The sequence below is a fragment of the Filicampus tigris genome, chromosome 17 (genome assembly GCF_054856515.1).
Source record: "Filicampus tigris isolate MCC_2025a chromosome 17, RoL_Ftig_1.0, whole genome shotgun sequence".
Taxonomy (NCBI): domain Eukaryota; kingdom Metazoa; phylum Chordata; class Actinopteri; order Syngnathiformes; family Syngnathidae; genus Filicampus; species Filicampus tigris.
This window is the reverse complement of record NC_141233.1, coordinates 17549584-17575375: the sequence shown is the minus strand read 5'-3', so window position 1 is coordinate 17575375 and position 25792 is coordinate 17549584. Positions and strand designations below refer to the sequence as shown.

The 25792-nt window shown below is 43.7% G+C and overlaps 4 protein-coding genes across 10 annotated transcripts in view; 1 reads left to right on the top strand and 3 right to left on the bottom strand.

Annotated features, from left to right (window-relative positions):
- LOC147133828 (uncharacterized) overlaps positions 1 to 16706 on the top strand; it is a 39299-nt gene extending 22593 nt beyond the window's left edge. For 4 of the 5 annotated variants that reach the window (XM_086057282.1, XM_086057281.1, XM_086057284.1 and 1 more), the window contains 3 exons: positions 2206 to 2362; positions 2973 to 3097; positions 14967 to 16706. In XM_086057282.1, the coding sequence (XP_085913408.1) occupies positions 2279 to 2362; positions 2973 to 3097; positions 14967 to 15354 (597 nt within the window). In that variant the 5' untranslated portion in view covers positions 2206 to 2278 and the 3' untranslated portion in view covers positions 15355 to 16706. The remainder of the gene's footprint in view (positions 1 to 2205; positions 2363 to 2972; positions 3098 to 14966) is intronic. The other variant, XM_086057286.1, reaches the window with a different exon arrangement.
- Positions 9735 to 15341, bottom strand: LOC147133829 (cornifelin homolog B-like). 3 transcript variants are annotated; one of them, XM_086057279.1, is made up of 4 exons: positions 14324 to 15341; positions 11741 to 11927; positions 11448 to 11608; positions 9735 to 10616 (listed from the first exon to the last, which is right to left on the bottom strand). In XM_086057279.1, exons 2-4 carry the CDS (start codon positions 11844 to 11846, stop codon positions 10485 to 10487), a joined length of 399 nt encoding a protein of 132 aa, XP_085913405.1. In that variant the 5' UTR covers positions 11847 to 11927; positions 14324 to 15341; the 3' UTR covers positions 9735 to 10484. The 3 variants fall into 3 exon arrangements, with proteins under 3 accessions (XP_085913405.1, XP_085913403.1, XP_085913404.1); XM_086057277.1 differs by lacking the exon at positions 14324 to 15341 and adding an exon at positions 12541 to 13233 and having other exon boundaries at positions 9736 to 10616; positions 11741 to 11945; XM_086057278.1 differs by lacking the exon at positions 14324 to 15341 and adding an exon at positions 12541 to 13233 and having other exon boundaries at positions 9736 to 10616.
- A 518-nt stretch (positions 16707 to 17224) lies between the features above and the next one.
- Positions 17225 to 22650, bottom strand: LOC147133827 (heterogeneous nuclear ribonucleoprotein A/B-like). Its single transcript, XM_086057276.1, has 9 exons — positions 22537 to 22650; positions 21088 to 21279; positions 20417 to 20585; positions 20191 to 20349; positions 19138 to 19269; positions 18934 to 19054; positions 18695 to 18844; positions 17693 to 17777; positions 17225 to 17611 (listed from the first exon to the last, which is right to left on the bottom strand). The coding sequence occupies exons 2-8, from the start codon at positions 21252 to 21254 to the stop codon at positions 17710 to 17712; spliced, it is 966 nt and encodes a 321-aa protein (XP_085913402.1). The 5' UTR covers positions 21255 to 21279; positions 22537 to 22650; the 3' UTR covers positions 17225 to 17611; positions 17693 to 17709.
- Positions 22651 to 23435: 785 nt separating this feature from the next.
- Positions 23436 to 25643, bottom strand: LOC147133826 (maternal B9.10 protein-like). Its single transcript, XM_086012326.1, has 4 exons — positions 25139 to 25643; positions 24594 to 24731; positions 24229 to 24487; positions 23436 to 23910 (listed from the first exon to the last, which is right to left on the bottom strand). The coding sequence occupies exons 1-4, from the start codon at positions 25309 to 25311 to the stop codon at positions 23695 to 23697; spliced, it is 786 nt and encodes a 261-aa protein (XP_085868452.1). The 5' UTR covers positions 25312 to 25643; the 3' UTR covers positions 23436 to 23694.
- Positions 25644 to 25792: the final 149 nt, after the last annotated feature.

The following is a 25792-nucleotide window of genomic DNA, read 5'->3' as shown; positions in this document are numbered from 1 at the left end:
AACAGAAATTCTTTTTAGCTTAGCTTCTGGAAGAAGTTTGACAGTTGTCTGATAAGATTCCGACTTTTTCTTTACTTAAAAACGAAACCTTTTTCTCCAATGAATTTTTTCTTGAAATTTATTTTGAAGTTTTTAACATTAAAAACGTTTTTTTTTTGCCTTCCCTCCCCAAAATATAAGGCCACTTTTTTAACCACTTATTTTCCCTTAAAGAATTCAACTTTTAATAGAAAAAAACGGTGGCAGTTGTGCGCCGACTGCCATTTAGCATGACTTTGAATGTGATCGCGTCATTCGGAAAACATAGCCGCATCCCCAAGTATAAGGGGGTGTGCACACTTACAATATTTCACTTGTTTGGTTTTACTTTCCCTCTCGGAAAGATTTTCAGTTGACTTGCACGGGCACATTGTTTTATCTTGGCTTCATTTTTTTTTTTTTTTTAGATCTCCAAAACCCGGCATCGGGACAGGGGTGTGTAGACTTTTTACATGTGCTTAGGTGCTGCAGGTGTCCCTAATGAAGTGTCCATCCGGCAGACGTGCGCACGTGTGTGTCTGTGGACTTTTATTTCCCAGAAGATGCGTGTCGGCACGATGATTGAGGCGTGTTTACGGCGGGCGGCTCAAACATTTACTTTTGCGCGCCGAAGGTGAAAAACGCGACAACCTCTGGACGACTTCACGCCGGCCCGTACGCGGCGCCGACATTTACGAGCGACGGGCGGCACGTGACGACGACTCCCGCACGCAAAAACACACCAGCTCGGAAAATGCCTGCGCACTGACTTGGTGTCAGTTAATGTGAGGAAAAAATACAGAAATAAATGCGCGTTTTCCTTCCCACCGTCGACTTCCAACTGTTAGGATCTTGTCTCTCTGACGTTTTTGCCATTTTTGACCATTTTTTTTTGCATCATTACTGCCTTAACTCCACTTCATGTCAAGCTCTCCAGCATCTAGTTTTGGTTCAAGCTTTACAAGAAAAGAAGGTTTTATGGAGAAATGTTCATCACTGAGGGATCCTTACATGAAGAGAATTTTTTTTTTTTTTTTTAAATCAACACCAAAATGTCTTTTTTCTGACTTTTTTCCCTAACAATATTTTTGTCAAACAAATTCGTTTTTTTAAAAGGCACATTTTCCATCTTTAAAATGACTTTAAAAATTTTTTTTAAAAACTTTTCAAAAGTGTCATTTTTTCCCAAAACACACAACTAACACTTTGTATTCACTTTTACTTTTTCATTTATTCTAAAGAAAGATTTTTCCGAGTAGCCTAATTGCTTTTGAAAAAAAAAAACCAATTCCTTTTCAAATGCTTTACAATGTTCCCAAAACAAATAAATTCAGACAATACAGCTTTTTAATATACTATTATATTTAATATAATATATTATATTTGATGAAGAGATAAAGTTGTGCCATTTGCATAACAACAAATCTTATTTACGAATCTTGAAATTGTCTGCAATGGGAGCATCTCAATGGAGAGGAGCGGTGGACCTAGAGTGGCACCCTGTGGGACACCATCCCCAACGAAACACTGGTCCATCGGGTGTGTCGTACAGCCATCATCCACCTCCACCGCTTTTGTTTTTCACTTGTCTTAACACCTTCGTCAGAAATGACAAACAAGGAGGGATGAAAGAATATTTGGCAATCACGTCAAAAGGTCACTTCCTGTAAAACTTTTTGCCTTTAACTTGGACCAAATGGACTCATGCGGGAGCCGATCACTTTTCAATGTTTGTCCGAGCGCCAGTCGAGTCATTTCCAGCCTTACCGGTGCAAGCGATGCCGTTTACCCTCCAATAACGCGTGTGTGCGCATGTGCGATGAGTGTGTGCGTGTGTGCGGGTGGGGGCGCACGTGCGTGTGCACGTGTGTGTGTATGCATGCTTGAAGAGTGACAGACGTGACAGCCTGGCTCAGGCTTATCTCATTGCAGGGGTGATGTTGGCAATCAAGAAGTGTGTGTGTGTGTGTGTGTGTGTGTGTGTGTGCGTGTGTGGGGGTGTGTGCGTGTGTGCACGCGTCTCTTTTTTACTTGCATTTGTCCTTGTTTGAATCCTCTCTTTGACTCTTTACAGTTAACATTTGTAAATAAATATTATCCATACTGTGTGTGTGTGTGTGTGCGTACGCATATATGAGAGTTTAGTTTCCCCGAAGGAGGTTAAAACGATCCGTTTTCCCACTTCAGGCCGCCAACGTGAGTCCAAGTGGATGTGGGAAAAGTGGATGAAGACTTTGAGGAGGTGACCGGCGATGAGCACATGACAGGACGAGCCGACGAGACAAGAAAAGTCCAAAAAAGAAAAGTCGTGGGAAAAAAGATGAGAGGCGACGAGAGTGATGAGGTGAGCGTGAGCACGCGCCAAACTTCAACAATATTGTTAACGTCACAACCGCTGGGCCAGGAAGTTGGAATCTTGCGAGAGGAAGGATCTTTTTTTATATTTGTATGTTTGCGTTGGAGAAAACGGCCGATTCTTACTGACAAAAAAAGGTTGATGTCTGGAGAAAAACGTGAAATTTGATAGGAAAGAGGTATTTTCTTTTTCAAGAAAAAGTCTTAATGGTACAAGCTTTTTTTTTCCTTACAAAAATGAGGGATAAAAAAATCAAAATATGTGAGAAAAAAATGACTAAAAAGACTAATTTCAGAAAATCCAGAACTTTGAGACAAATCAATTTTTCCAAGGAAAAAACATCCAAATTCTGACAAGAACCTTTTTTGAACACAATAACTTCTGGACCAATAAACGTACTAGAAAAATAGTCATTATTTTTTCATAGAAGAAATAGTCTAATTTGGGGAAAAACTGTATTTGAAAAATGTTCCAATTCAAGTAAAAAAAAAAGTGCATCTAAAAGCAAATGTCCAGTTATATTCAGATATTCTTCATCCTCTGTGAAAAACTTGTGTTACCGCAGCGTTGTTGCGATGGTCTTCTTCTGTTTAAACAGAAGATCCACGTGTGGTCTGTCTGGATATATGATAGTGCCCCCTGGTGGTCACGGCGTGCACTCCCGAAGGAGCCACGCGCTGCCCTTGCAAGTGCCATGATGCGCTTCCCGGAGGTTTTCGGAAGGTACGATGCTCTCCACTGAGATTTTTCGATTAAGAAAAATAAGAATAATTTGATTAGAGTAAATCATCATTTCATGAACAGGCAGTCGTCGCTCATCAAAATAGAAATTGTGCAAATATTTGGATTCAACTACTTCAAACTTGGCGGCAACTGACGTAAGAAAACAACATTGTTAAACGTGCGTCAATGTTGGAAATGAGTTTTGTCATGATAAGGAAAACAGCAGTGTTAAAAAGAGGAAGCCAACCCAAAAAAAGAAAACGAAGAAGAGCGAGAGCCACTTCTTGCTGTTTATTTCATTTGCTCTTCACGTCCGAGATGAATGATTCTCCTTTTTTCTTCTTTTTCCTGCGCCGGCGCTCACTTCATCACAACAATGCGGACACCAAATGAAACTCGTCTCCAAAAGCTCCTCAAACTCATCCTTGTATTTCTTTACGCGACACTTTTTTTTCAAGGTTTTCAAAATAAAAGAAGCAAATTAACATGTCATTATTTTTGAGTTTGGATTTTTCAATAAAAGCTTTTATTGAAAAACATTTAAAAAATTGTCCAATAAATATAAAGATGATATCTTTTTGAGGAAAAAAAAAAGAAAAAAAAATTTTGAATAATAAACAACCATCGGGCAACCTGTTCTCCACGAAAGCCGTCCGAAAGGAAAAAAGTTCCAATTTTAACCCCGTCCGAAAGGAAAAAAGTTCCAATTTTAACCCCCTAACCCAAAGGGACATCTCTATTTGAGAGGAAAAAGTCATATTTTGTGAGAAACAAAACAGATATCTCACAAAATCATAGTTTGATTTCTCAAGGGGAAAAAATCCCTATCTTGCAAGAAATAAAAGCACGCTTTTACAAGAAAAACAAAAGATGTCGTCTTGTTTTTCAAGAGGGAAAAAACTTTATTTTTATTTACTAAATTTTATTAAAAAAAAAAAAAACAAATCTAGACCCTTCCAAGAAAGTCATAATATTCAGGAGAAAACAAATCTGGGATCCTCACAACACAGGCAAGTCATCCTTTTCAGGAAAAACCAAAAAGTCTGAAATCTTTTGCGAACCAAATTGAACGTTTCAGGAATCTTCCACTAGAAATCTTCTGTTTTCCCATGAACATGTCGTGTGGAAAAAAGAAAAGAATCCATTTTTATTTGCAAAACGTCTGGTGAGAAAGTGCTTGCTCCTTTTCAACATATGCGGTGGGGGACGGAGGGGGGCCTTAACGGCCATTAGGGTCCCCCGCGGAGCGAGAGAGATAAGGAGGGAATTGAAAAAGTGGAGCAAAGAAGAGAAAGAGGCAGACCTCTTCTTCTCCTCCGCTATCTATCTTCTTCCTCGCCCGCCCACCCTCCCCCGTGGTCTCTTTGAGCTTGATTAGCCTGCCATCTTAAGAGGCTCGTTATCAAGCCCCGAGGCCAGGCGACTTCTTCTTCTTCTTCTTCTTCTTCTTCTGACTGATGACACACACGCACGCACAAACCGCATGCGTGTGTGTCTTCTTGACTGATGTGGAGTCATGATGCCAGAATGCGGTCAACCGATCGGTCGCGTCGGCGGGCCGACCTGAGGGACTCCAACATGTCTGCCGGCCGCTTGGCGTCCGTTCTCATGACGGTGATTTTTCTCTTTTTTTTTTCCGCCCTCTCGCCAAGCGACCACTTTGTTCGTGTAAAACATCCAAATCGAACCCAAGAAAGATTGGCAACGTAGCCGTTAGCGCTAATGCTAAATGAGAAAGTTTGGGGAATTTGCAAGAAACTTTACAACTCACAAAAGTCGGTAGATGGCAAACGATGACTTTGAGCCTTTAGCGCAAATGCTCATCGAAAATGTGAAATTACAACCTCTTAAATGCAATTTTGGTGAATCTCCAAGAAACTTGACAAACTCAATTCAGTCAATAAGAGTCATTGTTATTTTGAAGCGATAAGCTCCGTTTCAGCCGTGAGTGCAAATGCGCAACAAAATGTGAAATTACCTTTTTTTTTTTTCATTTCATTTCATAAGAAACTGTCTAAAAGTGAACCAAAGGGTGCAAGTCATTCTTATGTTGAGGCAAGAAGAGATGAGCTTTCGCCGATCTTAAATGCCAAAGCGCAAGAGAGCGCTTCAAATGGGAACTTTCGATCCTCACGGACACACCCCAAAAATCTTCAGAATCAGAAATGTGAAATCACAAAACTTTGGCTCATTTCAAGCTCGAAAATGTTGTTGATTTTCAATTTTAGTTTGAGTTATTCGGTTACTTTTCGTTCAGTGTGATAAACCTGCTTTGGACAGGCTTTGGATCTGAACCAGGAAATACGTTTATGACCCCGCCCCCTAAAAGAATTAGAATCGAGAATCGTTTGGATCTGAAATTGTTCTATTGTTCAGGTGGGCAACACCCGTTCTTGGCACGCTAGCAGTTGTTAGCATGTAGCCAGCTAGCCCGACCTCCAGTATGTTCTAGCCGAGGGCTGACAGGTGATCCATCCCAAAAAGTGCTAAAAATAGCAGCGAAAATCTTGATCGGAAGCCGGATCTGCATCTGGACCCGAGAAGGCCGAGCACGGCCGGGACGTTTGTCAGGTGGGCCGGGGGGGGAGGGGGGGTGACAGGGCGGCGTAAACATTCCCAGCCGTCCCGCTGATGCATTTGTCCGGCTCGCTTTTGTTTACGGCCTCAAGAATGTTAAGGGTACATGTTAGCCTTTGCGACTTCACGTGTGCAAATGTGCGCCCCAAAAGTGGCCTGCTGAAATCGGGGGTGGGCGGTGCGAGTCGGGGGAATAGTCGGCCGTCCAATGGGGTGCATATCTGGTGAATTTTGCTGGCTGTTTAGTCTAGCAATCACCATGGTGACAAGGAGTCTAGCTTTAAGGGTTCAGGGTGGGGGGTGGGGGGGCGAATGGGGGGCGCGGGTCAGGGTAGTTAGAGGCGCTCCGGGTCAGCCGGGATTAAACGCCGCCCTTCAAACCAAACGTATGCACTCGGACTCGGAGAGATTCCAGAACAAAGTCGGAAAACATTCCAGAAAAAAACAACTGTTCAAAAAGAAATCATTTACAAAAATTGTCCCCGCCCCCAAAATATTGGCATGCTCCATGACAAGTCCAGTTATAAAATATTTGGGGGAAAAGAGTATTATTGGTACGTGATGAATTTTTTTTAATGGCAAAAACTCCTTTTTTTTTTTTTTTTTTTTTTTTTTAAGTAAATTGTACTTTTTTCAATAAATAAATTGGACTCTTTTTAGGAGGGGAAAAAAAGGTTGGGGTTTTTTTTTTTAGTATAAACTTTTAATTTTATGAGGGGAAAAAAATCTTAAATTCCAAGAAAACATCTCCAACTATGGGGGGATATTTTTTCTCAAGAAGTGATCTTGGATTGCAATTTTAGATTTAGATTGCGGTGTTTCTCCCATTAAACTTTTTGAGAGAGAAAAAATGAACTTCTTTCCCAATTAAAAGTTGGAGTTTACAGATTAAAAAGAAATAAAAACAGAACAAGTTTTAATATTCCATTTTTAAAAAAAAATAAGTTTTCTGAAAGTTGTACTTTTTTTGAGACAGAAATCAAACTGTTGAAAAAAAAGAGTCTTGTTGCCACACAGGTCCAAATGTTATGAACTGAATTTTATTGCTGAGAAAAAAGTTTTTGTCTTGAAAACAAAACACACCGTGAGCTGTCTGCATGCACAGCCGCACTTTCTTCCACACTCGTCTTCTTTTTTACGGATCCGTTGGAGGTCCCGCTTTGGTCGAAACGCAAAAGATGGCAACTAACAGCGATGAAAAGCGCTCGGACGTTGCGTCGCCAAAGTGGGCGCCGCCCCCGACAGGAGCGGGAATTGCGCGCCGGCTGTCGGAGCCGCTCGAACGCCGGCCCAAGACTTGGCCATCCTGCGCACACTTTCAAGGGTGACCTCGCGGCTTGTTTACGCCGCGGCGGCACGCTAACAGCGCTAATGAGCGCGCGACGCGACAGGCGCAATGTTCCACGCTGACCCCCGCCGGACCACATCGGCAAAAAGGCCTCACTGAAGCAACGTTGGACTCAAAAAGTTGCATTGTGCTCATGAGTGTTGCAATTTCAGTTTTGTTGTCAAGCGAAAACAAAATGTTCACATTTGCGCAACCTAGCTAACGTCTCGCAAAATGCTCAACCATTTTGAGGCTCACTTTGGAACTGCACTTTGGCCTTGGTGACTTTTTTCCTCATCGCGTTACAACTTTAGTCCAAAAAAAAAAAACATTCAAAAAAATTCAAATTTCTTCTCCCAATTTTCCAACTCTGGCCACGTCAAACGAAACATTTTTTTTTTCTCTGGAATGGGACCTGCTTCAAGCGATCGGAAACTTGCCGTCGAATTTGCGGCGGAGGACTCAATCAATCTTTCCGCTGACAATGGAGTTCTGATTGGAACGGACAACCTGATCAGCGGGGGGGGCTGATAATTCTTAACCCGCGTGCCCCTTTGGCCTCCACCCCCGCGCATGCGCACGTGCGCTCACGCACACTGGCGCGGCTATCAGACGCTCCCTGCTGCCGTTGCTTTCAGAGGTCAGAGTTGTTTGTTTGCCCGGAGGCTGCCGCCGCGATAGTGGGACTTCGCCGTGGCCCCCGCCCCGCACCATCAGCTCGGCTTAATCTGAGCGTTATCAGACCGCACCGCCTCCCCCGCAACCTCGGAGCTTGTCGTTCTGAAAAAGGAACACTTCCCCCAGGAAATGACAAGAGACTCTGAGGCAGATAGACAGCGTCTCTATCTGTCATGGCGGAAGACCGGGGGGGGGTCGCGCTATCAGGATGGGGTGGGGGTAGGCGGGGGCGGGGTCACGTCACTCAGGTGGGCTTCATCGGCCTCAGGTTCAAATGCAACCACTGAGTCGGATTGTCCAAAGTGTGCAACACGGGCTCCCTCTGGTGGTCCGGGAAAGAATCGCCGCCAAAGTGCCGTTCAGCTTTGGGTTGCGCAATCCAGCAGATGGCGCTGTTCTGCTTGAAAAGACTTTTGGCGGCAACCGGATTCCGCCCGGTGACGAGCGGCCAATCAGAGATGAGGGACAGTCCAACTAAATTGAAAAATGTGTTTATTGCACTATGAATCAAATACAGGAGAGGAGAGCCGTCTTTCTTAAAGTGTGTTGTGGAAAAGTACAACTTTTGCTCTCTTACCCATTACAAAAGAAAAATTCAAAACTGTCTTTTTTCTCAAACTAATAGAGCTTTAGTCTGGTCAAAATACGTCTTTCATTCAATCACCAATGTGTTCTTGGCTGGAGCAAGGCTTTTTTACTCTCACAAAAAGACGACTTTTGTCATGTTATTTTTGACATTTTGACCTTTTTTGACATTAGTCTCCTACATAAATGTTTTCCCACCTTAATCACACTCTTACAAGTATTGCAAAATGAAGTGGCGGTCAGAATTTTAATCAGGACTATTTTTCCCAATATCATAATCATGATGATTAATTGCAATAATTCAGCGAAAACATTTCAAGTTTAGCGCAACATGAAAAATGGCTTCTCATTGTAGAAACACTGAATGAAACGCTCCAATTGACCCAAGAAGGCAGCAATTCTTTTGTTGAACGTCCTTTGCCTAGCTTCATGAGGACTTAACCATGTGTCGCCCCCCGGTGGCTGGCTGACTACTGCTTGAGGACGCGCGCCGTTACGGAAGCGGCGGAGCCCGCTGGCGGGAGCTCGGAAAATCGATGAAAGTTCGATACATTTTGCAGCCTTAGTTGTAGTAAGGTTTCAAAACAGAATCAGAGCCAGAGTGGGATGGGGGGGGGGGGGGGAGTGGCGGGGGAGGGGGGTCACCAGCCACCTGATTAAGCAACACTGAGGAAATGAGACAAGCACAGGGTCGATTTTCTCCGAGAATGCGAGTGGATGAAGTGGGTGTCGGAGGTGGCATAAGTTGCCTCCGTGCGCGCTTGTGTGTGTGCGCGGAAGTGGCAGATATTAAATCAGTTCTTGGGGCCTTTTAAGGAGGCACAAGAGAAGCGCTGTGCCCCCACCAGCACAACAAAGAGGGCAGCCAGCCAGCCAGCCAGCCGGCAATGAACATTCCTGCCGCCTTTACGAGGCGGGCCGGACACGCCCCTTCAGTCGCACCCCATAAAGGTGGACCGCATTCGTCCTGGCAAAGCCCAACTGTCATTCCAATCCCATTCAGACGACACATGTGGCCGAGTACGAGTCATTCAAACGATGTTGGTCTTGTTAACATTTGCCAAACGCTTTCCAGTCGATGGTGTAAAAAAAAAAAAACGAATCCAAAAAACGTCCTTTTGGGGGCATTTCATTTCAATGGTTTCAACATGGAAATGGAGGGAAAAAGGAAGACCCCCCCGTTAACTTCTCATGCAACCATTCAAACTTTTTGCCTTCACCATCATTTTTTTCTCATCAGAACAAAATGATTTTGTCATCGGATGAGTTTTTTTTTTGTACTTGTTTTTGTTGTCAACAAAACACTTAGCGAATGGATAATTATGGAATGTTTTGCATTTTTCCTGCCTATCACCGTCCAAGAGCTGAACCCTTTGATTGCGGAGTGAGGCTCCAAGTGGACAAGGCCAAAATGAATTGAATGGGATACAATTTTATTGATTGATTTTATTTTTTTTTACATTTGAAATTTTTCGTTTGAATCAAAACAAACCAAGCAAAAAAATCAGCAAAAGTCGACATACTTGCTTTTTGTATATAATTTATATTGTGGAATAACAATTTTACAACAGTCAAGATAAATATTGAGCTCAACATAAACAAAAATCATTTGGCTCATGAAAAATGACACAATCAATCATATTAGAGATGAATTCATAAAAATGGATTCTCAAAATGACTTGCATGAGCGACTGATGTCATTCATTCGAGGAACAATTCGCAAAACCAAAGTGGCGCGGATGCATTTGGTCCTGCAGTACCTCGACAATCCTCGAGGGGCGATAGTGAGCATGTTAGCGTCGTAAGCTCCGTAAATGGGAACGAAAATACAAATCGCTGAATGGTAATTGCCGCTATCTTCGAGTCAACTAGTCGGTTGGCCGTAAGAAAAGCAAAATATCCCACGATGCGTTGCACCCAGACCGAAAAATTCGTATTCCCCGTTGAAATGATTTGAAATGTCATTCACCTGTTCCAAGGAAGGAAAAGTGGAACCGGAATGCGTAAAATTACGGCGGCGTGTTTCGTATGAAAATTTTAGCATGCGAAACAAAGCAAAAACAAAAAAAAAAGTGAGCAAGCGATGAAAATGAAAATGCTGTAAATGGGGGCACTCTCTACCGCGGAGGGACGAGCGCGTCGAGACGGCGCCACGGATTGCGCCACAAAGTGACAATGGTTCCGCTTGAGAGTCAAAGTGTGCGCGGAGGCGCTTTGTCGTTAGGCCAGATTTTTGGTGTGCTTGTTGACCAGCACGATTTCGATGGCCCGCGCCTTCATCTCGCGCGCCATCTGGCACCAAACGCACGCCGAGCAGAAGGTGGCGCACACGCAGTCGTTGAACATCGAGCCCTGCGGAGCAACGGTTGCAACGTCACAAAAAGGCCGGGCAAAATGCGCAAGCTGTGCGAGCTCATGCCAAGTCCCCAAAAGTCACGTTTTTTCATTCAGGAAGCTTGTTTTTCAAGTTTTTCCCCAAAAGGCTGATTCTTCAAAAAAAAAAAAAATCACTCTTATGAGGAAAAACATGTTTTTAAGGCGAAGTAATGCAAAGGACATTTTACATGAACTATTTATTTTAAAAATCAACATTTTTAAGTCAAATTTGTGAAAAATAGTCATTAATGAAAGTCAATTTATTTCAGTAAAAAAGTAGGAATCTTTTGAGGAAAAGTTTAATTTTTCAATATTTTCAATAATTAATAGTTTTCTCTCCCACCCCCAAAAAAGTCAGATATTTCAAATTCAAGATTTTTACAACAACAACAAATATTTTTGGCAAAAAACAGTCAAGAAGAAAGGGAAAAGTCCGATTATTGGAACATACCAGTATAAAGATTTCTGGTTACCCGTTTAAGTTGAATATAGCGGTTAAAAAAGCCTGTCTTTTATCCACATAATATTTGATGTTTCTTACCCTTACAAAAAAAGTCAGATAGATAGATTTTGGGGGAGAAAAAGCAACTTTTTCTTTGTAATCTTTTTTTTTATTTTGAAAAACAGTCATTAAGAAAAAGCAAAGATCCTGTCTCTCTCTCTCTGTGTCTCTGTGTATAAAAAGAAACTATTCACATTTTAGGACGATACTTTTCTCAAGTTGGACAGGTATAAAGTGATTTTTTTTTTTTCCAAGCTAAAAACGGTCAAGTTGTGTGTTTGCGCTTTAGTCGCAGGCGGGCTCACCCGTATGCCGTAGAGCTGGCGCATGGACACCCTGGTGGACATGGTGACGGGAGGGACGAAGGGGCTGAGCAGGACGTCCACCAGAGGGAGGCAGAGGCACTCGCCGTACTTCTTGGCCGTCATGCAGGCGAAGCAAGGCAGGCACCAGAAGGCGCAGCAGCCTTCCAACCGGCAACACACAAACACACTGGATGGTCAACGCCGGCGTCACGTCGCAAGCGCGCTCCCCAAGCCCCCCCCCCCCCCCCCCCCCCCCCAGGCAAAAAGCCACGACGGACGACCGTGCCTCTTACACATGGGAACGTCGTCGCAGCAGTCGCAGATGCCGCTGCCCCACTCGTTGGAGTTTTGGTGCACCATGACGGGCTGCGGCTGCCTGAAGACCATCTTGGACGACATGTCGGCAACCGGACGCGAACCGCGACGGCAAAATGTCACTGGCGTCGATGCGTAAGAGAACCACCTCCGCTTGGGGGCGCGCTGCTCGAAAAGAAAGCGCTGGTGTCGGCGACCGCGCCGGCACAAAGCCGGACAGCCTTTTTCAATCTCATATCCTATTTCCTGTCCCAAGGAGATAACCGGCTCGCCAGATACGTCGCCAAGATTGCTCGTCCAAACAAAATAAACATTTGACAAGCCGCATTTCAACTTGAAGTGGATCGAGAGATGAAATCTCTCTCGCTCAGCGCCGCCATAAAAGGTCATTCCGGGGGGAAAATGAAGTGGCGTTTTTTCTTCCGAATCCAATTTTGCATAGGAATGTTTCCTGTCATGTGCACGTTTTTGGAAACCGCCAAAGGAAAGTCCCATTTTTCCAAAACATGCTCAAGAACACAAGAAAAAAAACCTTCTTTGCCTGGAGAAGTCAGACGTTTGAATTGAGGTTTTTTGAAACAGTAGGGGGAAAAATGGAATTTTACAAGGAGCCAGTTTTTCAAGCGCCTGCTTGAAAAGCATCACAAAGCAGATGCACGCCATCGTTTTAAATCTGGCAGTCTGGCGCGCTTCTAATTCCCATCGATGGAATTGGAAAAAGTGACATTGTGAAATACGGCAAGCAGGAGCCAAATGAAAAAGAGCAAACGTGCCTTACCTGAGTGTGTGACGCGTCGGGGAAAGGAAGTCGAACGTCTTGTCGGAGCGCGAGCGGCTCCAGAAAGAAAAGCTGAGAGGAGCGACCGGACCGACCTGCCGGGCCGGTCGCGGACCAGCTGACGGCGACGCGTACCCAAATTTTCAAACGTGAGCGACCGGAGGTGACGTCGTCGCCCTCAGCGCAGGGCGGGGCGGCTGGTGGCGCGCTGGGAGGGGGGGGCACTTCCAAGACAATTTGCGAGCTTTCAACCTTCAGCGACACTTTCTCGGAATGATTCAAGTTGCATTTGAAAAGCTTTGGCTGTTTCGGATTTGGGATGAACTGCATGCTTGGATGTGATTTGGTGGATTGATGGAGTACCATTTCAACAAAAATCGTTCGGTGGATTTTGTACAAAAAAATCGATTTTCATTTGTGCATTTTTGCCGGTCGATTTAGTACCAAAAAAAAATGATTCGTGTTTTGCAAAGAAAATAATTACGCGGGTTTTGTCCAACAAAAAAAACCAAAAAAACATGAATTTAGTACAACAATGTTCTTGGTAGGTTTTGGACAAAACCATTTAGTAGGTTTCGTACAGTCATTTTTACAAAAAACAGTGGCTGTTTGATATTGTAGAAGTTTTAAGGCAATTATTTTAGGGGTCGTATTATGTTCATTTTGTCTTCTTTTGTTATCTATATTTTGATTGATTCATTTATAACAGACAATAGTGATTTTCGGTCGTATAATTACCTGACGTGTTTCGTCGTGTTACTTCCGCCTTCATCAGAGTGTCCCATCGGAGTGTCCCTTTGGACACTCTGATGAAGGCGGAAGTAACCCGCCCAAACATGTCAGGTAATTAAATGACCGAAAATCACTATTGTCTGTTATAAATCAATCAATCAAAATATAAATTATTTTAGGGATTTTGCACAAAAATGATCAAGAGTACTTTGCCCAAGCACATTTTTGTGGACTTTGCACAATATTTTATTGGTTTCAGTTGCTTTTGTACCCCCCAAAAAAAGATCCAGAACTTTTTACTGGCAAAAAAAATATATTTTTTTTTGTGGGTGGATACCAAATGTATTTTGTGACTTTTGTATGACAACGATTTTGTGGCTTTTGACTCACATAATTTTGTGGATTTTGTTTCAAAATTGCATCGTGTTTTTCGTCCCAAAAATATGTTGTGGCTTTTTCCTGACAGCCCTTGATTTGAAGGTATTGAAAGCGTAGCAATTTACTTTTAACAGTACATGTGATTAAATTGCGTTATTCGAAACCTTCCGGTTGCCACACAATGCTTTGCATGCGACGACGATGACATCATTTGTTTGCGCAATGCCAGCGTGTCAACACTTGAAGTCTCCTCCGCCCGAAACCAAGCGGAGTACAGCAGGAGTGGAAATTCCGGAATATTCAAAGATCATCTAAATTGCAACCCTCGGGGCCCTCAATGAAGTTGATTTCTTGACACCTCACACCTTAGGTATCAAACTTGTAAACCCCTGGGCCCAGATCCAGATTATTTAGTAGAGTAGTTTGCAAAAAAAAAAAAAAAGTTATGGATTTGTACACGATTTTTGTACAGAACAAAATATTTGATTGTACAAGATTTTTCTTAAAAAATATAAAGATTTTGTAAAAAAAAAAAAAAAAAAGCAAAAAAATTCAATTTGTGGATTTTTTGCACAAAAATGATTTTCACATTTCAGGACATTTTCATTTTTGGGGGGGGGGGTTTAAAAAAAAAAAAAACTTTTGCAGTTTAGCCGATCGGAATGACGATTACCTCACGATTGGTCGCCGCAAGCGTCTGAAGTGGGAAAAATCACATGTCCGCACATGTCCATGGCCGCATGGACTGTAACCTCTCGTCCACACGGCTCATTTGTTTGCTTTCTCGTCAGCGCGGGTCAGCAGGTTCGTCCGCGAGGCGGCTTTTGGCCGGTTCATGCCGGACCGCGTGGATCCTCATGTGGGTCGTAGGTCACTGCAACACTGTTCAGGGTTCCGACTTGTGGAATCTTTCATCCGAAGCAAGTGATCGAAATAGAAATCAAATGTGTTGTAGTTTACGATACATTGTCCTATAGGATTTGTTGAACTTTACAACAAAGAAAAAACTGGCAAAAAACATCGACTTTTTTTGCCATTTTTTTTGTGGAGAGTGTTTGAATGTCACGATTGCGCGTGTGCGTGCGAGTGTGCGTGTGCGGGTGCGGGTGTGTGCGCGTGTGGGTGTGTGGAGAGAGCAAGGGGGATGTGGGAGGAGCAAAAAATGAGCGAAGTAGCACTAACTTTTCGACCAGAGGGACATAGAGACGTTCATCTGCCACTGAACATTAGGTGCCAACATTTTGTGACGAACACCATTCTCGTTCCTTTTTTCATGTCGAGTATGTATGTGCTTGCAACTTGCCTTTTGTCTGCAGGCGGAGGCACAAAATGGAGGGCAGCGCTGACACGAACTGCGAGCGAACGTCCGCCGGCAGGGCCGGATTCCCCCGCGGAGCCCCCGAGGAGCACCAGGGGGCGGCCGACCCTTTCCTGACGGCGGCCGACCCTTTCCTGACGGCGGCCGACCCTTTCCTGACGGCGGCCGACCCTTTCCTGACGGCGGCCGACCCTTTCCTGACGGCGGCCGACCCTTTCCTGACGGCGGCCCGGCTTCTGCGAGGAACGGAGCGCGTCAGGGGCGAAGGAATAGTCAAAGAGGGCAAACAGCATCAGCACAGGGGCGCTGGCGTATCTGTGAGGACGACACGCAGGCAATCGAGAACATTCAAGACGCCCAGACTGGCGCCCATCGCCGAGATGTAGTTGTGCTACGTATTGCTCGTTAAATGTGTCCTACGCGTTACACGATCTGTTGTGCTTTGCTCATTCCAAACATCCATTTTCTACTAGTGCGTGCCGTTTAAAAAAAGAGTGGCTCTGCATGTGTATCATTTACAACCACATTTTTTTTCCCAAACGATATCTGACTACATTTGCGCAGTACTGTAATGTAAAGGTCTTTGTGGATGTATGAATTAGGAATACTCTTTCAAATATATTTTAATTGGAATGAATTCGGTTTGAAATGTCCAGAAAAGCCATTTTTACTGCAGAAGAAAAGCTGTTGTAGCGTGTGAAGCAAAGTCATCGCGGGGTGGACCTAAAAGTTTGACTTGGCCCGCATCAATTCTTGACATCCAAGTGCCTGTTACTTTTCTTTTTTTTGTGTTTGTCAACACACTATTTCCTTGGCGGCTTTAATGAAGTGCTAAAGACGCCTTACTATATATGGTCGTTTTTATGTTTTTTTTTTTAAATGCCTTGCTATACATGTTCGTTTTTTTAAAGAAAAAAAGCCATACTATACATGGTTGTTTTTCTTTATTTTTTTTTAAACGCCTTACTATACATGGTCGTTTTTTTCCCCCAATACGTCTAACTTTTTTTTTTTCACAAAGAGCGCCTTACTATACACGGTTGTTTTTTTCCACATAAACACCTTAGTATACATGGTCGTTTTTACCACAAAAAACGCCTTACTTTACATGGTCGTCGTCGAACTAAATAACCAAATACAGACAGACAGACACACAAACAGCGTACAAAGTCCACCACAATGAAGAGAAAATATTTCATAAATTGTCTGCAGCGGGTATTTTGTTCTATGCCTCTATAGAAACAAAACAAACAAAAATGAGTCGTTTATAAACACATACGAACAAAAAGAAGCCGTTCATAAAAACGTTGGATGCATTAGAATGAGAAAAGGTAGCGGCGGCAGCAGGTCGAACGGAGTTGCGACATCTCCCGGCAGAAGGAGGAAATGCAAAGGCAGCTGCCTCCGTTGAGGCATCCGCGAGGCCGCGGTCGTGGTTCAAGTGGAAGTGACGTGAAGGCTGCCGCAAATTGCGCTTACGCCTTCTCCATTTCGAAGTGGAGAACGTCTCTTCACCCTAACTTTTGCACCCAATGCCGTAGACACTCACAACCAACATCGACTCCTCCATTTTCAGGGCCCCCGAACACGCTTTCCAGGCTTTCGTGGCTCCGCAACCCAGAACGGACGTCGAATGGCCACTCATTGCTCCAACCGAAATACGTTCTTTATTTTATCATTAAATATTTCATTGTTCGACCAATAAAATAACTATTTTCAAATATTTTATCAAGTTAAACAGGTTCTTTATTATTATTTTTTTTTTTCCAGACACCACCTCTAATAGTTTTATCTATAAGTTAGGGTTTCAAACTAGGGTTGGGGTTTCAAAGCAGGCTTTTAAACTCCGGCTGAAGTTTCAAATTAAGAGTATAAACTAAGGTTAGGGTTTCAATTAGGTTTAGGGTTGACTTCAAATTAGGGTTAGGATTTCCAATTAGGGTTTTAAATATGGGTTGGAGTTTCCAATTAGGGCTTTAACTAGTTTTATGGTTTCAAATTAGGGTTAGGGTATCCAATTAGGATTTGTAAGTATTAAGGGTTTGAAACTAGGGTTAAGGTTTCCAGATGGTTTTAAACTCGCGTTATGGTTTCAAATTAGGATTTTGAATAAGGTTAGGATTTAAAGTAGGGTATTGACTAGGGCTTCCAATTGGGGTTTTAAACGAGCATTATGGTTTCAAATTCGGGTTAGGTTTTCCAATTAGGTTTTTAAACTTATTTACATTACATAACTGAAAAAAATGACATCAGCTCTGAATTTTTCTCTTTTTTATTTGTCAAAAAAAGCTCCTTTACAGCGCCAAGACGTCCAACTTGTAAAGCCAGCTGACATGTAAAATACCCTTACAATACATTAGAATCAAAACAGGTACCAAAAAGTACAGTAAAATTACACTTCCTTTCAATGGAAATGTTGGGGAGGGAAGAAAACAAAACCGGAAGAAAAAAAAACACAGAAGGGAAAATATAACCTAAAAAAAACAAAAGCATACAATTTTAAAAAAAGGGAGAAAAAAAAAAAAAAAAAAAAAAAAAAGGAAAAGTTACATTTCTGATGTTTTCTGTACAAATGGTCTTCTGTCATAAAAGGAGTCACGATGGTCCAGTCAGGTGTTTTTTTTGTTTTTTTGTTACTGGATCCTGAGGAGCAAAAACCACCACCACCGCAGCGTTACTCCGACGGCGTTGAAAACGAAAGCGCCATGACGGCGGGTGACGTACCTCACGTGTTGCACGCATCAGTATGGCTTGTAGGTGCTCTGGTGGCCCCGTCTGGGAGCCTTACCGTAACTGGCGCTGCCCTGGCCTGTCGGCACACAAAAACATCAGCACACAAAATGTGCACGACACTGTCCGAACAAGGACAGCCTTGCTGAGTCAAAAAAACAAAAAAAAACTTAAATTGGTGGTTTGATACCATTTTCACCAGTAAGAGTATCCGCTGATACTTCAAGCACAAAATTTCACTTAGTACGATGACAAAACTTCTCAGACACAGATAACGATTCGCCAATGTATCAGACTGACACAGTATAGTGCCAACTTACTCCATGTCAGATGGGGTAGTATCACTTAAGTATCGCCAGCTTCTAAGGAATACCCGACACCTAAAAATAAGCCTACAGCTACTTACCTATCGCTAATAAAAATGGTCAAGTAGGAAGTTTGAAATATGTTCTTAAAAAGATGAACAACATTGTGAAAATGCAACAAATTAGCAAAAAAAAAATATTAAAAAGGTACAACTAGTCGTGGCAAGTAAAAGTACAAAAACAGTGGTCAAAATGTCAAACCAAATAAGTAAATTATCTTTTTTTTGGAACTACAATTGGGAATAACTACATTTTGAATAGAAGCAAAACAAAAACATGTAGTTTCGAGTTTGCTTTGTAAGTTTTATTTAAAAAATCCATTTTCTAACCTATTCAATCAAGTTGCATGTAAAAAAAGTACAAAACAGCGGTAGACTTGTGTCAAAAAATGTTTGAAAAAAATTCTAACGAAGTTATAAATGTTTTAGTAATAGTGAATAAAATAAAAAGTAACCAGAGAGGTTAAAAAAACAAAAGTAAAAAGGGTTGTTAAAACTGTGAAGTACAGAGCTCACCAAATTTACAGTTGAAAATGTTTGAATAGGTTAAAATCAAGTAAAACTTTGACGCTGACTGTTAAGGTGCATGGGAATCATTTTGCTGAACGATGTCCCGCGTTCGTTCGACCTACTGTAGTCGTATCCGGGGTATCCGTAGTAGCCGCCGGAGGGGTAGTCGTAGCCGCCGTAGCCACCGTAACTGCCGTAGCCGCCGTAGCCTTGGCCGCCGTAGCCCTGGTAGTAGCTTCCGTAGCCGCCCTGGTTCCAGCCTTGGCTCTGGCCTGCCGGCGCACAGCAAAGTCAAAGTCAAAGACACACACACACCCCCGGACTATCTTCAAGGATCAACTTAGCCGGTACGAGTGCCGACCTCCGCCGCGACCTCCGCGTCCTCCTCGGCCGCCGTAGCCGCCGCCTCGTCCTCCGCCGTACTGCTGCTGCTGTTGCTGCTGCTGGTAAACCTCCTTGGGCTGGGCGATCTTCAGCTCGCACTGCCAAAGCAGCCACAGGGCAACGTTAAAAACAGCCGCCGGGACGGACGGGACGGGACGTCACGTCACCCGGCTCGACTGACCCTTCCGCCCTCGATGTTGTGGAACTTCTTCTCCAAGCACTTCTTGACGCTGGCTTCCTCTTTGTACGTGATGAAGATGAAACCCCTCCTCTTCTTCGACTTGGGGTCCAGGGGAAGCTCGATGGTTTCGATCTGAAACAAGGCGACGCGTGTGAGCTCGTGTCTAAATCTTGAAACATTGTCTCCGAATGTGGTTGTAACTAGACTTCAAACAAAAAGAGACAGACACATTTTAAAAACACAACCGCCAGGTTTGTATAATTACTGGATTGTTTTTTTTTTTGGAGCAACAAACTACATAAAGCTATGTTAAGGGTAGCACCTTGTTGTTTTCAACTTAATTCACTACGACAGTCATCCATACGGAACCAAACGAAAACAATATCAAAAGTTAATGTCGTTGTTGGACAACTTTGGATGTGCTGAGGTACCAATCAAATTTTGGGGGATAGCCTAGTTAACACTTGACATGAAGGGGCTTTGCGGTCCCCCGGTGATCTTAATTACAATGAACACCAATGAAGAAAAAAAAAAAAAGGTTACGGGGAAAAAAAGACTCTTGGCCAACAAGCTTTTGAAAACTTACAAACCAAAAATCCTCCAAATAAAAAAACTAAATTGCACAAAAGGCAACAAGCAAAGTAGTGCAAATTCCAAGCTAGAATAGTTAACGTATATAGCACAGTAAAAAAAAAAGGCCAAATTGCAATATTTTTGGGGTGTAAATTGCAATTAAAGTTTGCTAGAACGACCCCCAATTTGCCGGTGGACAAAGTATCGCCTATGAAAACAAGCAAATTTACGGCCCGCCACAAACATTTTTGCCTGCGAAACAATCGACGCGCTGCAACGGAAAACTGCAACCCTGTATCACATTTTGACAAAATACATACAATACAGTGTCCAGTATTAATTGAACCGCAAAAACATGGAACGGTAGTTAATTTTGCCAGGCCGTTGGCAATGACAGATCGCTCCGGTCGCTGAGCAAAAGCGTGGCTTCCATCAACAGAGACTCCGCACGCTTTGCTTTCCAGCCACAAGTTTCCTCACCTCTCCAAAGGTCCCAAAGTGTCCCCTGATGCTTTCCTCGGTGGCTTCCGGGTTCAAACCGCCGACAAAGATCTTCTTGACGGGTTCCTTCTTCATGGCCAGTGCCCGCTTGGGGTCGATCTGGCGGCCGTCCAGCTTGTGCTGGCTCTGCTGCAGCACCTGCAAAGCGCGCGTGCGCACGCAGTCAGCACGGAGGTTGGCGCGTTTCATTTCTACGACCACCCACCTTGTCCACACTGGCCGAGTCTTTAAAGAGCACGAAGCCAAAGCCGCGGGAGCGCCCGCTGGCCGTGTCGATTTTGATGGTGCAGTCCGACACCTCGCCAAACTTGCTGAAGTAGTCCTTGAGGTCTTTCTTGTTGGTCTCCCAGCTCAGGCCGCCTACAAACATTTTGCTGGAAAAGAAAGAGGGGATGATTGTTACTCTTACTAGTGATTTGCACAAAAATACAAGAAAACAGCAATAAATGTTGAAAAAAAAAAAAAAGGAAACCTTTACATTAAAAGGACATAAACGGGTGACGTTTTAGTTTGTTTTTAGCAAGTATGGCGCTTTGAGCCAAGTCCAGTAAAATGATACCAAATATGCAAGGAATTAAGAAAATTGCATACTGCAGCTTGATAAAATTGGTGAAAAATATGTTAAAAGGGCAAAAAAAAGTTCTAAAAAAATTGTTAAATATTAGGATGCAGAGGCTGTAAATATAGAAGAAATCATTCAAAGTGAAAAGACATTTTTACAGACGTCCAACTTGTAAAATTGGGTTAGAGGGAAGGAAAAATACGGCGGGCCTGACTTAAAACGAGCATTCGCTTGGCTGTTTTTGTTTTGTCCCGAGGGCAAGATATTGAGTTTGACAGATACAAAATTCTTCACAAAAATAAATCAGCACTCACCCGGCATCCTCTTCACTTTTGCTGGCATCTATCTTGCCGCCATCGGTGGCCTGGCTCTCGTCGTCGGCCATTAGCTCGGCCTCGCCGGTGCCGTCGTTCTGGTCCTCGTCGCCCTCGTTGCCGTTCTGCTCCGAAGTCTCCATGAGCAGCATGTCAGCGTCGGCCATCGTGAGGGTGGATTGTTAATGTAGCCTGAGATGAGATGTCGGGGGGAATGCAAAGTATGCTTCACCGGTGCATAACCATCATTCTCGGATTTGCATCCATCTCAAAATAATCATAAATCAGATGGTGATTTGATCAAATGGAGTTCATGTTTTTAAATTCACTGCATGCAACAACCAGAAGGGCAACCAGGAGAAAGTTGGACCAAATTTCAGCATATTTGATCATAATTTTGCAGTGTTTACTTTTTGCACAAATGTTCTCCCCGCTGTCAAGTTACTGAAGGTCAGAGAATTGCAGCACAGACAAACGTTCTGCATGTAATCCATACCTTTGTTCTAAACGTTAAGCAACAAAATACAACTGTATTCGAACATATTTTAGAATTAGACGATGAATTGGACGCCAGAATTTCTACCAAATATTGGAATTAGCATTTTTTGTAAAAAACAAAACAAAAAAACAACAACAACAAAACAAAACATATCAGTTGGGCCCTGGTTTCGAGATCATGGTTTACATTCTTTATTGCTCTGGCTGAAGGACCAACTTAAAAATAAAATTCATCAGCATAAAAACTTGGAGTGGCATTATACGACCATAATCGAATTTTCTGGCGTCGCTCGTACTTCACAGGAATTAAAGAGTGCCTTCAAAGTTGCTTGAGCCTTAACGGACTTGAATGACAAACAGTGGGGGCGATTCCCATTCAAACAAACGCACGCTTGACACACGGACCAAAACATGCGCGAGAATCGCATTTTTCGCAGTTGCTCTTAAAATGATGGCAAATTTGATGACTAAAATTGCGTTTTTCATAGAGATACTTACTCCGACGGCTGCGTTTTCCACTCGGCGACGTCGGCAAATGTTTGGTAACAATAAGACAGCTAGCCGGATGCTAACGAAGCGCGCTCGGGGAAACGAGCAAGGCCCCGGCAGCCATTCGACCACCTGAAACCTCAACGTTGCATACCTCGCACGGAAATTAAGTTAAATGACAACAAATGCGCTGAAAATTTGCATTCGGGTGAAAATTCCAGCTCGAGTTTGTGCGAACCATTCATTCACCGTACGTAACACGAGCCTCAACGTAAAGCGCCACTGTTAGCTACCTAGCTCGTCGATAGCATCGTCTCACCGCTCCGGGAAACGCTGTTACAGCACAGTTGCGCTCAAATCAGAGGCTAGCCCGTCACGCCAAAAGCCGCACACGGCGCCTAATCGCTCCTTCAGTTACAAATAAGCCCTGAAATAGCCCTCAACAGAGCAAAGCTGACTTACTTTAAGAAGGGGAGAAAAATGAGGGAGCCGCCGGATCTCAGCTCAAAATGGACACTCCAAATTCGCCGCTAACTCGTGGCGCTTTATATACGACCGGATGTGACCCAGCGACGCTCCACATTCTAACAACGAGCCTCCCGATTGGGCGGAGAGATTGCGCGCGCGAATAATGGCGCCGTGCCATTGGCCTGAGAGCGGCCATGAGCTGTGACGTTTACACGGCGACCGAGTGTCCTTCCTGTATGTTTTATGAGGGAACTCCGCCGTTGGAGTATTTTTGAGTTGCAGTGCACATGCCAAAGTTGTCCCATTACTGAGGACGAGCAGCGTATTAAAAGGACATTTAGGTGGGTTGTCGAGGATGTCAAATAGCCCACTAGTACACAAACCTTGCTTGTAAACTGTGCCACAATATTAACGCTAATAGTACGAGTCACACTAGAAAACCTATTGGACCCTAATACCAATAGCATCAAAATCCCACTACTGCATACAAATGACATTGCTTCCCAAGACAAAAGTACTATAGCAACACTTGTGTACATAACACAGCTTGGAGTATAAAAATTACGTTACTTGGGAAATTCGAATCACTAATTGCAAAAAAAAAAAAAAAAATTATATAGCCTACTGAACACAAAAATTTAATTAGGAGAGGGAAAAACAGTATGTGTACCATTGCTAAGGTGAAAAGTTTCAGAAAATCTAGCTAAATGAATCAACCATAAAATAGAATTTTATTTCAGATGTTTAGAGAATATTTCCCCTGGGGAAAATTGCTCTAGGATGACTCCACTAGTGATCCATGTTCATAAAGTCCAAACATGACATTAAACAATGCCTGCACATCAATCAAATTAAAAAGGGGGGCGGGGTAAAGAAAGGTTACCACTTGGAAATCAGCTGAAACGAATGTTTATTTCTTTTGACCTACATTCACAATCTAGTTACTTTATTCACAGTTACTGGTGATTAAAAACACATTTACAATTAGAATTCATTAAAAGCACTTGAGTGTGTCAAGACGTTAAAAAGCAACAAAAAAAAAAACAAAAAAAAAAAACCTTTAAATCATGCACACAGTCAAAACCATATCCTTTAAAGACACAAACGGAGACTTTTTTTGTTTTCCTCTCTTCACCGGTGATCCGGAATGTTCTAAGAGCGGGACTTGCTGACCCAGTGGTATTTATCCACACGAGGCCCGGTGAAGGTGAACATGGCCCGGTAGGAATTGAAACCTTTGGAGCCCGCCAGCTGCTGCGGTGAGAGAGGAGGAAGGGGGACGAGAGGTAGGAAGGCGTCGCCGCAGAACGGCTTCCTCTTGGGGTGGGTGAGCCACGTCTGCGGGGCGCCGGTAGCAAACTCGCTAAACTAAGACGGGGGGAGAAATATAGGACATTTACATTGCGGGACCTTTTAGACCTACAATGGTGGAATGTAACAAAATACAAATATTTGATTGTATTTAAGTCGATTTTTCGGTTCACTACTGGAAGGGCCGAAATGTAAATCTGCGCGTTAAGATGGGGAGTTACATTTGAATCAGCTAAAATTTTTTCAAAAAGCCAGAAGGTTAATAAGTTCAAGTGTTTCAAGCATGCGGGTAGGGGGATAAAAGTAACCCCAGTCTATACTTTTACCCAATTAAAAAGGGTGGAGAAATCACTACCAATCTTGACCCTGACTTACCCGATAGACGCTATTGGGATTGCTAACAGTGGGGATGCTTTTGGGCTCGGCCCAGAGAGCGGACGGGCTGCTGCCGCCGACGCCGGCGCCTTCGCCGCCCTCTTCCTCCCCGTCATCCTCCTCTTCCGAAGAACTCTCCGACGGCACGTCCAGGCTGGCGCGCTCCACAGCGTCGTGGACTCGCCGGGAGAACTGGCCGTCGGCGCGTCGGCTGCCGTCCATCACCGAGATGGAGAAGGGGGCGCTGTGTTCGCCGTACCTGCCACAGATGAAAGTCAGTCATTAACTAGCCCGTTAAAAGGCATCTGACATTTCCATATTCCGAGAAAATCGCCAGGCTTGTTGTATCCAGAATGTCCGCCAACCTGCACGACACCTCGCCGGGGTCGACCCACATGGTGAACTCCTGGGGCAGGCCCAGGTCTTGGTAGCGCACGCCGCTTCTCTCACACGCCTTCTGAAGCACTGGATCCCGTAGTTGCACACTGTTCATTCGCAGACACCTGCAACAAATACAAGAGAAAAGGACAACAAACACTTTCTACAGTTGTGCGAGTGCTCACATATGCGTAAACAAAATTTCAAGTGACAAAACAGCCAGCATAGAACGGTTGAAAGGAATGCAAAACATAAAAATACATCAGAAAAGTGACGCGTCGGGTTATGAAATGACATTATTGCTCAAACCCATGTCAGCCATTTTTGTGGAAGTCCCAAGAGACAATGCAAAGATGGCAGCTTGCTTAAATGATTTAAATTGGTGTGAAAAAAAGTCACTTGTCACAAAACTATGAAGATGACCTTTTGAGCGATTTCCATTTTAACATTTTTATTTCAACACGACGCCCGAAACCAAAATCCAAATTTGCCTTTATTCAAAAAGGAAGCAACATTGGTCGCCCAAGCATACCTGTAGGCCTGCCCCTTGGCGGGCACGCTGGGGTGCCAGTGGTTCTTGTAGCTCTCATACAAGGCGGACGTGAGCGCGGCGGCCAAGCGCTCGTGGCCGTCCTTGTCCACACATCCGTAGCGCTTGACCAGGCGGCCCACGAAGAATACGGCGGCGGCGATTTCCTCCTTCATAGCGTCGTTTCAAAGGGAAGCACCTGAAAGGACACGACTGCTTCTCCACTAAAGCTCGGAGGCGGCATAAAAACACGTAGGGCGCTCCTACAACAAGCAAAGTAAAAGTGCAGACGATAAAGAGAAGTAGCACGGCTCAAGCAAACATATTTGCTGTTGGAGCTCCGCAGAGAAGTCAGCCGCCTTGTTGCAAACTATTCATTTGGCCGCTGTGGGATGGCTCAACACCTGTAGACACTCGACTTAATTGGCATGGGTGGAACAAACCATCTGACCCGTCCAATAGGACAAACGTTCTGTCCAATAGGACAAACGTTGCGCCACTGATCATTGTGTTCAAACATCCGTTGCTTAAAGGGCTAGAACACTGGGACACAGACGCTATTTGTTAGCCCATCTATGGTAATTTGTGTTATTTGTTAGCATTGAGATAAGAGGTGGTTGCTTTTTAGTTTGACAGTAAAAAATTAACTGGCAGTGG

Excerpts from the sequence above, each read along its gene's own strand:
- LOC147133829 (XM_086057277.1), bottom strand. The coding sequence starts at position 12,906 with ATGGTACTCCATCAATCCACCAAATCACATCCAAGCATGCAGTTCATC. Across the intron at positions 11,609-11,740 it reads CTGCGACGACGTTCCCATGT|GCTGCTGCGCCTTCTGGTGC; the intron begins GTAAGAGGCACG and ends GCCGGTTGGAAG. Across the intron at positions 10,617-11,447 it reads GCCAGCTCTACGGCATACGG|GGCTCGATGTTCAACGACTG; the intron begins GTGAGCCCGCCT and ends GTTGCTCCGCAG.
- LOC147133827 (XM_086057276.1), bottom strand. The coding sequence starts at position 21,254 with ATGGCCGACGCTGACATGCTGCTCATGGAGACTTCGGAGCAGAACGGC. Across the intron at positions 20,586-21,087 it reads AAAAGTGAAGAGGATGCCGG|CAAAATGTTTGTAGGCGGCC; the intron begins GTGAGTGCTGAT and ends TTTCTTTTCCAG. Across the intron at positions 17,778-18,694 it reads ATACCCCGGATACGACTACA|GCCAGGGCAGCGCCAGTTAC; the intron begins GTAGGTCGAACG and ends GTGTGCCGACAG.
- LOC147133826 (XM_086012326.1), bottom strand. The coding sequence starts at position 25,311 with ATGAAGGAGGAAATCGCCGCCGCCGTATTCTTCGTGGGCCGCCTGGTC. Across the intron at positions 24,488-24,593 it reads CCCGGCGAGGTGTCGTGCAG|GTACGGCGAACACAGCGCCC; the intron begins GTTGGCGGACAT and ends CATCTGTGGCAG. Across the intron at positions 23,911-24,228 it reads ATCCCAATAGCGTCTATCGG|TTTAGCGAGTTTGCTACCGG; the intron begins GTAAGTCAGGGT and ends CCCCCGTCTTAG.